Source organism: Diceros bicornis, chromosome 21, assembly GCF_020826845.1.
Source record: "Diceros bicornis minor isolate mBicDic1 chromosome 21, mDicBic1.mat.cur, whole genome shotgun sequence".
NCBI lineage: Eukaryota > Metazoa > Chordata > Mammalia > Perissodactyla > Rhinocerotidae > Diceros > Diceros bicornis.
The window spans coordinates 25,643,049-25,657,438 of NC_080760.1; the positions used below are offsets into that span (position 1 = coordinate 25,643,049).

Consider the following 14,390-nt stretch of genomic DNA (forward strand, 5'->3'; position numbering starts at 1 on the left):
ATGCCATCAATTTTAAGATACACTATTATTTTATGTTCCCAAAACCAAAACCACAACCAATTCAAGACACATCCCAATTTCAGATGTTAAAATGTGATGAACTACGTATCTGATAATCAATATGAAATAGACATCTTTTACACTGACATTATCAAACAGGGTACATCAGACCCAAAACTTTGATCAAGATCCTAAAGCTTCCAAAAGTCATCATTAGTCACACTTTCTCGAGTCAAGGAGAAGTATCTTTAAATCAAATGGCATGTAGTTACAGTAGATGAATTTTAAATTCTGAGTGGGGGAAAAAGAAAAAAAACACCAAAAAAATAGGATCACCAACAATCTTAGCCTCTTCAAAATCACTTTTATTTCAAACAACTGCTGGATGAGGGGAGGGGTTATAGTTTGCAGCCAGGACAAATGCCACCATGAGGGCAGATTTCATCAAAATAATTAAAATACAGTGTTAATAACTTTTAAAACAAAATGTTCAAAAATTCCTATCAAATCTGCTCCACCATTTCATTTCAAATTAATACATTTCTTAGAGCATAAATCAAAGAAGTTTCACAACCAAATAGGATGCATTAAACACTTCTGGATGTATTCTAAAAGCCACCAAAGTCTTTTTAAAATAAAGGTAGACTGTAGGGTCACACAGCTTTAATTTATACAACAGTGACCTACAATAGGTCACTTGGAGAGTCAAATTCTAATCTCAGATCATAGTTACAATGGTTCTTTCATAGCTTATGTTTCCTTAACCATAGATTTAAAAGAATAATCAACTACCAGAAAAGAATTTAGAAATGAAAAAAGGCTACCACAAAAAAATAAAATTAAACAACTAATAAGTAAAACACTGACATGATTCATCCCAAATCCAAAACAGGATTTTTATCTTTACTATTAATGAGATTTCAAACAAATACATAGATTTTATAGAAGGGTCTATCTAAATCAAAAGAAAAAGAGAAGTGAAATAATCTATTTTTTTAAACTTAGCTTGGTTCCAAAGCCTCAATCAGTATGCCAAGAGGAAGTAACCAGCTCCCACCTATCTCAAATGTTTTGTGGCACAAGACGGGACAAAAACTTAAAAACAAATTGCACGTAATTTGTAAGCACTATCCAATCACTATATTTTGACTGCTCTTAATGTAAAACATTAATTTTGTATCCAGATCATGGTATTCAATCACTTAACCAAATGCCATTTGAGTTAATTTGAGTTTCAGCACAAGATTTGTGAGGCAATGCGAAAACTAAAAACTAACCTGGAATTTTTTTAAGATAGGGAACTAACTGGATCTTCATATTTAAAAAAAGTAAACACAAAAACTCTGCAAACCTTTAAGTATGTATCACTTGTAGAAATTTTCAGTCTAATTATAAAATTAGTATATATATAATTAGTATATATAAAATTAGTTTTATATATGTAGTATATAAAACTATACTACATAAATATAATACTATTAAAACTAGAATATGTTATATGTGTCAGGATAAAAGCTTTTTGTAGCAGTGCAGCAAGTTTTTTAATCCCCAAAAGGTTCATGCGTACTACTCTGGCTCAAGTCCATGTCACTACAGTTGGCTCTTCATACCAACCTGCTTTCAAGGGTGGATATGTTAGAAGAGTTTCAATATCTGGATTTCCAGCAGTTACCTTAAGTTTCCATGTCTTAGCAAAATGGCACATTCACTCGCTGACCAGCAACAATAAATTTACTGTGCTAGAACTCTAACATGACACTAAATCTTCATTCTCAAAATTCACTCCCAGCATTAACAAATGATATGAATAACCAACTCTTTTCATGTACCTGTAATCATATCAGGCTTCTGATTTTACAATCCTGGTTTAAGCTGTTTACATTTCCAAAGTAATCAACTTTTGTTCTCTTAAATCCTTCATAACATTCAAAGTAAAACTGATGGAATTTTCTGATAAGGCACTACAAGTTTAGCATCACTGATTACCTTCAATGCACTTGCAAGCTAACCACAGCTAATCTGTAAGTTAAGAATTCATTTACAAATGGGAGCAAGTGAAAAATAAATTTTTTTCAAATCAAACTTGCAAATAAACTAAAAGTATTTCTTTGAAGGAAGGATGGTAGTTTTAAAAAATGAAGTTGCCTAAGTACGTTTTTAAATTACGAATTACCTAAATTAGTAACACCAAACTCTTTCCCGCACCCCAAAAAAGGAAAATTTAATTTCCTAGAAAATAACTAAAGATAGCAGTCATAAGGCTTTTCTTTGTGGCATGTGTGGCTAAAAGAAAAAAGGCACCAGAAAACAGAGACAGAAAAAAGGACTCTTCCAAGGTTGAAAGACAAAAAGTACCTGTCTTAAGAGGTCATTTCCCAACTTCTAGGATTAATTAGAGAAATCACAGACTTAGGTACTTGCTTACTAACCCAAAGTGAGTAACCAATTATAATTTCTCAAATGAGAGGCTAGTAAAACAAGGGCATTTTGATAATTCTAGAAGGCATTTATTAAAAGAATTACCTAAACAGAAGGCAGAGTGAGAAAGAAATCTGTCAATGTGAAGGCCTGATTTTTTTCTTTGGCTTCACACAACTCCTCCTTCTCTAACAAAAGCACTGAATCTAGATCTCGTCAAATAGACGAAGATAATAAACAGGATCCTTTGTGATTAGCAATTTGCTCTAATAGTACCATTTAAACTCATCTACCCTCTACATAAAGAAAAAACCACTGAGCTTTATATTCTAATAGCTGAGGGCAGAAGTAAATGGAAAAAAGCTACCACTAAGGCATAAAATCTTTTCCAGTGTTATAAGAATTCCACAGTTGTTTAGAACAAGGTCAACCAATATACACAGCATAAAATATTGAATTAAAATTCGGAATAATAGATTTATTCAATAAATATTTTTAAGTACTCACAATGTGCCACTCACTATGCTGTACAGTAATATTATAACAAATTCATTACATAACAGAATTCTGCTAATGCTGAAATCATACAATTATACATAAAATAACAAATTAGTGGTTCCCACTTTTGGATTTTAAGGAGAAGGTAAATCTCCCTCCAAATTTTGAGGCCCTGACATAAGGTTTCCTGTTTCTACTTGTTTTTTGTTGGGTAAAGTTGCTTTATTTTTTTCTCCTTTTGCCAACGAATGCTGAAAACTTAACAGAAAAACCCAAATCTACAGATACGTTTTGAGAAACCAAGGGAATCCTACAAAGGAGAGGATAAAGAAAAGAAATTACTTACCAACACTCTAAAGAAGTAAAGATATTCTGCTGCTCCAGAGTAATTCCCACACTCATACTGGAATTTTGCATACCTGTAGAGTGTATCTAAATATTCCTGCCTAAACTGAAAAACAAATAAACAAAAAAAAGCTTAAGTTCTATTTTTCAATTTTGAGTTTTAAAATTCAAACTATTTACTCCTTTAGATGTCCCCAAAAGTCAGTTCGTCCAAAGCCTCCCAAAAGTTGCCACCAAAAAAAAAACACAGGGGCCAGCCCGGTGGCACAGCGGTTAGGTGCGTGTGCTCTGCTTCGGCGGGCCAGGGGTCGCAGGTTTGGATCCCAGGCACGCATCACCGCATCACTTGTCAAGCCATGCTGTGGCGGCATCCCATATAAAGTAGAGGAAGACAGGCACAGATGTTAGCTCAGGGCCAGTCTTCCTCAGCAAAAAAAGAAAAAAAAGAGGAGGACTGGCATCGGACGTTAGCTCAGGGCTGATCTTCCTCACAAAAAACAACAATAACAAAATAAAAACCATGATCAGAAAACAACATGACCCTTAAAATATACATTAGGAATTACTGGATTTAACATTCCCAGTCCTGCCCTCTAAGAGTTATGAATTGTAATGAAATCTACTTTGTTACAATACAAACTCGAATTGAAGCTGAAGGTCTGACATGTGAGTCCCTTAGCTGGTGACTGAGCTTATACAACTATCAAGCACATGCATCCCTGTAAGGTTTTGTGATGCTGTACAAATAACACGTACAATAAAATTCAGTTCTCTGTGAAAACTGGCCCCCAAATTACATCAACTTTTAGAATTAATGATGCAAGCAAAGTGAAAGTGAAGAAATCTATGAGAAGGGCTACAAACAAGAACATGAACAAATAAATGAAAAAATCTACATGGAAATCAGAAAGAGTAATTTGCACAGTGGTCAGCATGCCTCTTGTTAACAGTAATTGTTAAATGAGAGACAAAACTTGAATGCAAGCTAAAGAATTAATTATATACATATGCCTCACACTTTGAGTTAACACAAGGGAAATGAGATTGGGAGATGACTAGCAAAGCCTATAATCACATTCCTTTATTTGGGGATTTATGAAGGCCTATGATAACATCAAGGGCTACTGTATTCCACAAGGCAGTCAAAGTATCACTTAATTCTATTGCTCAAAGCGTTTCTAATTTAAATTTAGTTTTCTTTACTCACTTGTTAACCCATGAGAAATATAAAATGTTAACTATCATATGATTATTCTGGAAAAATAAATCAGAACTTTTGAGAATTTCTGTTATCTAAAAGTAAGCATAAGCATGTTACTTCCCTATCAGCACCAATTTTTAAAAACTAAAGTTTCAAAAACATACCAGGTATTACATTTAAGAAGTTAATCTGGAAATTATATTCTCGTCAAGCTATGAACCTATCTATACAGCATTATTCTTTATTTAACCTTATTATAACATGACAATTAAAAGAATTTTTAAAACACCACTTACACCATGCTTGTCTGCCAGGTAGTCAAATAGCATCCGACCATCCCTTAATAATAAAAAACAAAAATTACTGTATTTTATAGGCCACAGAACACAAAATAAGCATATCCAACTTCTAACTTATTACCCACACAAAGCCATTTTAATCTTATCTTAATAAACACTAGAAAGAAAATAAGACTTCTAGAATAAAATAAATAGAACATTACACATTTTGAACATAAGGAACAGGAACTCGAGGAGAATTGCAAACTTTAAAATTTCACTTTTAAATTTCTTTAGCCCTAATTGAAAATCACGTGTTCTGTTTCACCACATCATCTAAGGGAAGGCCTTTAGAAGTTCTTTAGGTGATAAAACCAGAACATTCTGACTATTTTTATAGTGAGGTCAGTAGTCTACTTAGGTGGTGACCTACTGAGAATGGTATTTGCAGTCTTGAGGTAACATTTCTAACAGATAATATATTCATATTATAAAATGAGATTGAAATAAATGTACTGTACAAACAGGAATTAATCCTATATATAAATTTTGTCCCCCTCCACAATATTAATATATTTCACAAGGACAGTGATTTGGCAAATTCACAAGATTAATAAATCATGCCTAACTTACATGATATCTATGCTACACACCCTATATACTTATCATCATACCAAAGTGTCAAATAACCCGATTTAACTTATCTTAAATTAACTTTGCATAACTTGAGAGGTTGGCAGGCTGGTAAAAGACAAATTGATAACAAAGACACCAAGGAACAAGATGGGCACAGGTGTCCATCTTCTAGGCATTTTCAAAAATGAAAACATTTTGTTATGCTTATTGCAAGAAGAAATGTCGTGGCATGTTCTCCGAGAGCAACATTTTGAAGATTTAATGGGGAGGGGATATTTTATCACTAAACTTAACATGGGTATAACACTGAATATGAAACATGCATGAAATTTTAACATCAAAAGACTTCAAAACTTAATGCTTGCTATGGATCATAGTGAACAACTGTGTTACAGTCCTTACACTGTCCTCTGGCTCACTGGATATTTCTGGAAAAGTATGAGAAGTACAATACTACATGTTCAATGAAATTTTAAAATGGGAATTGGTGGGGAGAGGTTATTACTTTGAAAACAAGTAGTTTAATTAGATTATAAGTTTTTAATACACAATTCTATCCTTTCATTTATCTCCAATTTAGTGTCTATTAAGCTACAAGGAGTCCTCTCTTTCTAATATTTGGTGAACAAATCTATATTCATCTTATTCATACCCTAATCCCATTACTTCCTAGTGTTTAAGTGACTAGACTAAATTTAGAATATAAATCCTAAATCTGTCGTAGCCTAACACCTGGATTATTTCAGCTTTCCCTTTAAGGGCATGTGATTTGAAGGTCTGCAATTACTCATTATATTCTAAATGTACACAAGTAATCTAGCAAAATATACACACACACACACACACACACACACACACACACACAGAGCTATATATAAGATATATATGTGATAGCTTTGAAAGATATAGCTATCTATGTGTGTGCATGTGTATATATACATCTGTGTACACTTATGTAGCATAGTATGGTACATTACAGTATGGTGAAGTAATCATGTAGTATATACCGCTTTTCTAAATATCTAGTAACACTTACCCAAACCACAAATAAAAACTTAGAGCTAATTTCTCTAAAAATTTGGTTTGATCACATATCATAAGAACTAAAGTTACAACATGGCAAAATCTTCAATTCCTCTAGCAAATATATTGGTAGCTAAGATTTATCAAAATGACAATATTCAATTTTAGTAGAAGATTCTATTTTTAAACATTTCTTTAATAACCCAAAGGGCTTCAATTAGTAATATATATTAAGGCAGAGTGAGGCAATATGCTTTCTTTGGAAACCAAACAATAAGTCTATTTCTAGCTAAGGGGAAGTTAGGAATAAAATAACCTTATCGGCTCTACACTACCCTCCTTGGGCTGGGCATCGAGGTTGGAAAGATACGAGAGAACGTAGCAAAGTGATAAAACGAGCTCAGGTTTCCCTTACAGCAAACAACCCATGTGCTCCAGGTATTGCCAAGGTACCGGGTTTCTCAATCTGAGTACTACTGACATTTTGGGTTGGATAACTCTTTTTTGGGACTAGGGTACTGTCTGATGCATTGTAGGATATTTAGCAGCATTCCTGGTCTCTCCTCACTAGGTGCCAGCAGCACCCCTCCCATTGTGACAACCAAAAATGTCTCCTGACATTGTCGAATGTCCCCTGGGAAGGGGGGAAAAGGGTGGAACTGCTCCTGCATAGTCAGATTTGGGTAACCGGTAAGAAGTTTGAAAAAAAATTTAGTATTAACTTTTATTATTAAGGAATTCCTGGTCCCTACACAATAAAGACAAATGAAAATAAACACATAAATTGATCATTTAAACCACAAACTTCTACAAGGGGACACTAGATAAAGTTTGAATTAACATTTGTATTAATCCAGGAAAGAGAATTTTTAGAACTCAAATTAAAGAGAGGTTACCTGGTTGACTGCATTTGCCTTGTAGTTTCTGGATCTTCAAACATCTTCACAATTGGTTCCGTTTCTGCCTGAAGTTGTTTCAGTTGTGCGACAACTGTAGTTCTTTTTTCTCTCAAAGCTAATTAAAAATGCAAAGGAGTACTATGATGTTAAACTATACTGCTCACCGTGAAGATGTCTCTGGAAAATTTTCAATTTATTTCAATTGTGCAAATATTTATTTACCCCCAATTTTTCACATGCCAGGAACCACCAATTCAGTAACTCCCCCAGATCCAATTTTTTCTTTCTAGCACCGCAAAGGCACGGAAAGGAAGAGGGAATCCTCTTCTTGCTCTGACAGGAAATGGGGGAATATATAGATGGAAGGGGGCGGGGGAGACCTGCAGGCTGTACAGGAAACATTTATCTAATTCTACATTTCAGAGACTTCATTCTCAGTGTTTTCACTGAATTTTCTCAGGTGAATATTATCCCAGAGTTGCTGAACAGAGGCTCAGAGGAGTTTACATATTATTACCACAGGTTTTCAATGAGGTTGAATGCAATTTAAATCCAGTCAATAATCTCTCTTTTCACTATAAATTTGGTTCTCTAATCTCTCAAACCCAATTCTATAGGGAAAACTTGCATATAACCTACCCTGCTAGCATGCTTTAAAAGTTTCACTGAGAAATAGTTCACTTTTTCCTCACAAACTAAAATTTAAAGAGCTACTGTTACTGTAGGGAACTGTAATATAAATCAAAAAGGTGATTATGTTCAATGTAATAAATTCTGCATTATACATTAGAAAGTATATACTAGTACAGTGTTTCTCAAACACAGAGGGGATCTGTAACTAAATACTGAGAAATGTCAATTTAAACAAAGTAAATTGTATCTCTCTACTCAAAAAGTTCTTAGAATCTTTAAAAATACTCTATGCATAAAAGAAATGATATACTAGAATTTTCCAAACTTATGGGACCACTTTTTTTTAAAGGAACATCTACTATCATAGAAAACAAGGATTTGGAAAACACTGTACCACAATAGTTCTCCAATTTGAATGCTGGGCCTCAGCCAATAGTTTCCCATTAAGCAGATCTAGGGTATGGCTGGAGAATTTGTAGTTCTAACAAGCTCTCCCAGGTGAACTGATGATGACGGTGTTGGGAACCATAATTTTGAGAATCGTGGCTATACCTAGATGCTTCAAGATGAAAAAGATATCTCTAAGGCACACAAGATGCTAACTGAAAAAGTTAGCAAACCAAACCCTGCAACATTCTCGAATAATTCTAAGGAAACAATCTGATTCATAAGCACAACTTTGATCATACATACTATGAACTGAAGGTACTTGATGGCCATGTTTTAAAGAGGTTTCACACCTTTTGCCATGAGAAAACAATATACTTTAGAAGACCTATAACCTTCATATTACCTTTCATCCAAAGAACTTTTTACAGTCAAGTGTCACTTAACGACCGGGATATGCTCTGAGAAATGCGTCGTTAGGCAATTTCATCATTGTATGAACATCAGAGAGTGTACTTACACAAATCTAGACGGTATAGCCTACCACCTAGGCTATATAATACTAATCTTAAGAGACCAACGTCATATACTCAGTCTGTCATTGACTGAGACATTGTTATGTGGCGCATGAATGTAATCATTCAAATAATTAAGACTTCTGACTAAAGCTCTGTTATAAATCACAAAATTTTAATACACAGAAACTTGGTTAACAAGACAAGCTTCAGTTCTAATGACAAAACTTACCATGAGGAATATCATCAGAATAAAGGTTTTTGTATACATCCATAGCAAAGTCTACCATGTTGGTATCACTAAGAAGATCCAATTTCCCTTGTAATAATTCTTTTTCATTATATATCTGCAAGAGAAAATTACTTTCTAATAAATATATTGAAGTTCCCCCAAATAAACTGATTAATAGTAAGATTAGTCTACCTGGAAATATACTTTCTGAAATACTGTTTTTTAATATAATCTTATATACTATTAATTTACCCTCTTGTAAGAAGGCAAGCAATCAGCCTACAGAGACAGAAGAATATTTTGTTTACCTAATAATTGAAAAATGAAGGCAATTATACACTTCAAAGCCATTCTTATCTACCCCTGATTTATATCATTTTTTATGTGTCCCTATAAGCCATCTTTTATCCTTTCTAGAACAAGGCTGTGCATAAACACACAACCATACCAACTCCACTGGTAAGCAACTACACTTGTATCTTCTCCACATCCAGGTAATCAGGAATCAACTCAAATTTTTTACCTTCTTAGTATCTCTTACATCTACACGATGCCTACTCATCTCTTCTCAAAGTGGCCTCTCCTTTACCCCCACGTATTTTTTCACTAGTTAATGATTTTTTATAATACTTCCCCATCTACACCCCTGAAACAAAACTAGCACCTATTCTGTAAGATAACCACGTCATATCAGGTTTTTGTTTTGCAGGGAGTTCAAGAAATATAATTTAACCCATAGTAGAGGTACCATATAGATACATAAGCAAACTCACATAAACATGAAGTTAAGTGTATTGAGCAATATGTAAGGATTCTACACAATAATATTCAGGGAGAGATCATAATCAAAATAAAAAAATTTTATCAGTCATCAAGATAAAGCTTCAGCAAAAGAAAAAATTTTTGTACTTAATTTTGCCAAGGAAAGAAAAATGCAGGAGATTCCACATTTCACCACCCATGAAAAGAAAAGCTGAAGGTGGTCAAATGGTACAGCCATGAGATCAAAACTGACGTTCCAAACTACAAAAAGAACTCCTATAAAATAGTAAGAAAAGAGAGAGAATCCAATTGAAAGTGGCCAAACGATTTTAATAGGCACTTCACAAGAGTAGTATAACCAAATGGCCAATAAACACCCAAAAAGGTTCTTAACTTCATTAATCACAAAGGAAATGCAAACGAAAACCACACCAAAAACTAAAAAAATGGACAATACTAGTGTTGGTATAGATGTAGAGTAACTGAACACTTAACTCTGCTGGCAGAAGTCAAACCACTTTGGGAAACTGTTTTTATCTCCGAAAGCTAAACATACTTTTTGACCCAGCAATTCTGTTCCTAGGTACTCAAGAGAAATGAGTATATATATTCAAAGAAAATTTCCAAGAATGGTCATAGCAGCACTATTCATAATAGCCAAGTCTATCAATATTAGAATGGATAAACTGTCCTATACAATGGTTTAACATTCAGCGTTGAAAATCAATGAACTACTGCTATCCTAACAACTTGGATGACTCAATGTTGAATGAAAGAAGTCATACAAAGCAGTATATGATGGTGAATGATTAATTTCTTTTATATAAAATTAAAAACTAATCTATCATCTAGTGCTTACCTTTGGGAAGAGCGAATAATGACTAAGAGGGGTCTGAAGGAAGGTTTTTAGAATGTTTGTAACGTTTTACTTATTGATCTGGATGGTGGTCACACAGTGTGTTCACTCTGAAAAAAGCATTTATACTTATGCACTTTTCCGCATGAATGTTATACTTGATAAAAAGCTTACTTAAAAGAATTGAAGTTTTCTTTCAGTTGCCCTACAGAAACCCTAACTTTAGGTGAAAACATCCTTTTCCTAGCATGCCACGTCCCCTCAGCACCCCATTAATAGCTTTTAATTTGTAATGTGCCTCCCAAGTGTAAATACAAAGCATTGCTCCTCTGCCATTACACTTTATTGGCCTCTTCTTAAATCTACATCTGCTTATAACACCCTCTCTAAATTCTGCCTCATAGGCACACTTATTCTATAAAAGGCAGATAGTAAATATTTTAGGCTTTGTGAGCCAAAGAGCAAAAATCAAGGATACTATATATAAGTACCATAAGAAAGAAACAAATTTCCACAATTTCTTTTCTTTTTTAAATAAAGAATATAAAGATTATAATGGAGTAAAATTTTTTGTAATATAGATTACTAATGAAAAGAATGGAATTCTTTTTGGGCAGGAAATATTTCACTTAACTGGGGTACAAAGTTAGTGTTCTCTAATTGAAAATGTTTCCAAATGTTCATCTGTTAAAAATTATTTTTAGCATACAGACCACACAAAACAGGGAGAGAGGGCTATATTTGGTTCACAAGCTATATAGTTTGCCAACCCCTGGTCTATCAACCTCTTGCAAACAGCTCCTACTTTTTAAGAGGTCTTTTGACATCCCTTCCTGCTGTCATCCTCCACAAATCCAACATCTATACTGATGATTCTTTAAAAACTCAAGCCTTAAAATTCCTTTATCCCACAAAGTACAACTTTCATCCAGTACTTCATCTCTAAGATTTTCAACTTAAATTCATCACCTCTTCCACCATTACCATTAAAGTGCTTCCTCAGCCTCACCATACCCTCTGCTCTCATTTTTATATCACCCTTTTTGGTTGTCACTTTCTACATTAGTTTGGATATCATTTTTAGCTATTCAAAGATTTTCTCTTTAGCAGTTGCATTGATTCCATCCATTTTCTTCAACCAAATACAATTCAATATCGATCTCTAGCTCTGGAAAAAAGTTATCTTTTTCCTACGTTCTGTTTTAGGACCAATATAAAATATCTCAAAACTAGGCAATAATGTTATTCAATCACAAATGTGCTTTTCTCTGCTGATCAGCAACCCTTCTCATTAATCTCTAAATGACATTTATCTACAAGCCTTCTCACTGAGAATGAGCATCGTAAGCTCTATAAATCTATGATTTCCAATCTCACTAAATCATTAAAAGCCTTTATGCCAGACTCTATTTTCTGTGCTGAGAACACAGCAGAGAACAAAGTTCCTGCTCTCATAGAACTTATATTCTGCAATATACTACAAATATAACAAATTGTTAGTCTCATGTATCATGGTCACTGACTATCAACTCAACTTAAAGCCTCTCCTCCTCAAAATTTTTTGCCCACTGAATGAAGAATCTCCCTCAATTCTGACAGCACTCTGCCAGTACTTCTCTGACATTTACTACCTGCCTTATAATAATAATCTTTTATCTCCTGTAAAGAATAGGTCAGTTTTTTAGTGGTGAGATGTCTGCGTTTTATCTTGGATTTCTCACAATTCCATGGTAGCCCTATACTTAGCAGTTTTTAAATAAATAGTCTAGTATCTGTCTTCGTCTTGGCATATCACAGCCATCTTATCACATTCTCTCTAAGGAGGCAGGTATTGGGCACAGTTATTTTCCACTGCTTCTCAGCTGCCTTTCATAGTTTTGGTCCTGTCCCATGAAAAACTAATTTACACTTACATATTCCTCCCTTTCGTCTGTCTGCCTTGAAAAACGAAAGTGTAAAGAACAAAATACAAAAATATGAAGTTTGGCTAGTTCAGAAGCATTTCTACAAGTAGGTGGCAAAGAATTTCTAAATATGGTATTTTTTTATTCCTTGATCTTTGGTGAATTATCCTCACTTATCCAGAAAAGGAAACAGAATGCAGACTGGACTGTTTTATTCAAGCTCTAAAATATACATGTAAGTACATCCTATACAAAGAAAAATCAAGGCAAAAACACATCCTTTCAAGATAAAGCTTTATATGGCAAGATATTCTTGAACGATTACTGAAAATGAACTTAGCTACTCCCTAACAACAAGTTTAGAGTTGTCTAAATTTTTAGAAAAGCTTCGTATGAATTTGAGGATTATACTTGTCTAATGAACCATAACTTCCAGGAAGACTTAAAAAGTTATCAGAACAATTTAACGCTTATTTGTATGGCTTTTTCGTTTTATTGTTGCTGGGACACACAAAATCTATTCCTCAAATCTAGAGTTCTCTAAGCAGACTTGTGTTCTAAGTCTACGCTTAACTTCACTTAATTTCTACACTTTTAATTTGTAATGTGTCTCCCAAGTATAAATACACTTGTATTCATTCATTTTTCTGGCCGATATCTTAATCCCTTCATCATAGTAATATTACTTTAATTAAAATGCATTCATTTCCCAATAAACTCAAGGTATAACTAAGCCCAGTATTTCAAAACTTTTAGGACTGACACGTTTTAAAATGAGGTATCAGAACCACATACTTATTCAAGATACTTGAGTAGCTAAACGAACGTTCACAATCAATTCAAATCGCTCGAAATGTGTATATGTATACACTGGAAAACTTTTAGCTTAAAAATTGTCGAGGTGTTTTTTTGGAGGTCCTTGTCTCCATCCGACAAAATATGCTACGTTTCTAGGAAGTGGCTAAAGAAAACTCAATGAAAACAACTCACAACCTTATGGAAATGAACGTGTTAAATATTTCATTCAAGTGTAAGAAAATTATCCAAACGATCCGGCAAGCAAAAGCACAAAGCCAAGTACAGCCTGCCCACAGTACCCGAAATAAAACCCAAAATCTCTCACACTCGAATTTGCTTTTAGAAGCCGGCCTGAAGTAAGGCTCAAGCGTTACTACAGCGAAGCCTGCGAGTCGTCAACTTCCCAGAGGACAAGACGCGGAAGTACCTCGGGTCCTGGCACCTCAAGAAGACCTCTTTCTCTCCTAAGTTTCATACTGTCCCTTCACCCTGTTCCGGCCGAATTCCGCGGTGTTAATCAACCGGGACGACAGTAAACTACCAGTAGGTCCTTACAGTTTGGTCCGACCTGGGATCAAACTCGCGGCTGCCTCACACGTGTGTCAGGCCTAGGGTTACCGCCACCGCCTTTCGGCCTTGCCCCGCATCTCACGCGCTCCCACGCCTTCCTCGCGCTCAAAGCCCTCCTCACCTCCTTTACGGAGAGAAACTCAAGCAACGGAAAGACTAGATGCCGATCCAAAAAGTGCGCGATGCGAGTAGTCAAGTCGTACTCCGCCATCTTGCCAAGGAAAAGAGTAGTTTGTTCTCACTAAAACTTTATTGGTAGAATCGACAGACGGACAGGGCCCGTACTGCGCATGTGCAGTGGTTAAACTAGCCATGAGAAAGGGGCGGGGTTCAGCCTGGAGCGCTCTGAGAACAATGGCGCATGCGCGCGGCTTTTCCGTTCTTCTGAGCAATTCTAGGGCGCGGCGAAGAGGTCGGCACACTTTCTTCTGTTTG

General features: G+C 34.9%; 1 protein-coding gene across 1 annotated transcript in view; it reads right to left on the reverse strand.

Annotated features, from left to right (window-relative positions):
* The window catches only part of EIF3E (eukaryotic translation initiation factor 3 subunit E), a 44,014-nt gene extending 29,831 nt beyond the window's left edge, over positions 1-14,183 (reverse strand). Inside the window, exons 1-5 of the mRNA XM_058564790.1 lie at positions 14,077-14,183; positions 9,066-9,180; positions 7,296-7,413; positions 4,759-4,801; positions 3,263-3,367 (exon numbers count right to left, since the gene is read on the reverse strand). Of these exons, the coding sequence (XP_058420773.1) occupies positions 3,263-3,367; positions 4,759-4,801; positions 7,296-7,413; positions 9,066-9,180; positions 14,077-14,166 (471 nt within the window). The 5' untranslated portion in view covers positions 14,167-14,183. The remainder of the gene's footprint in view (positions 1-3,262; positions 3,368-4,758; positions 4,802-7,295; positions 7,414-9,065; positions 9,181-14,076) is intronic.
* Positions 14,184-14,390: the final 207 nt, after the last annotated feature.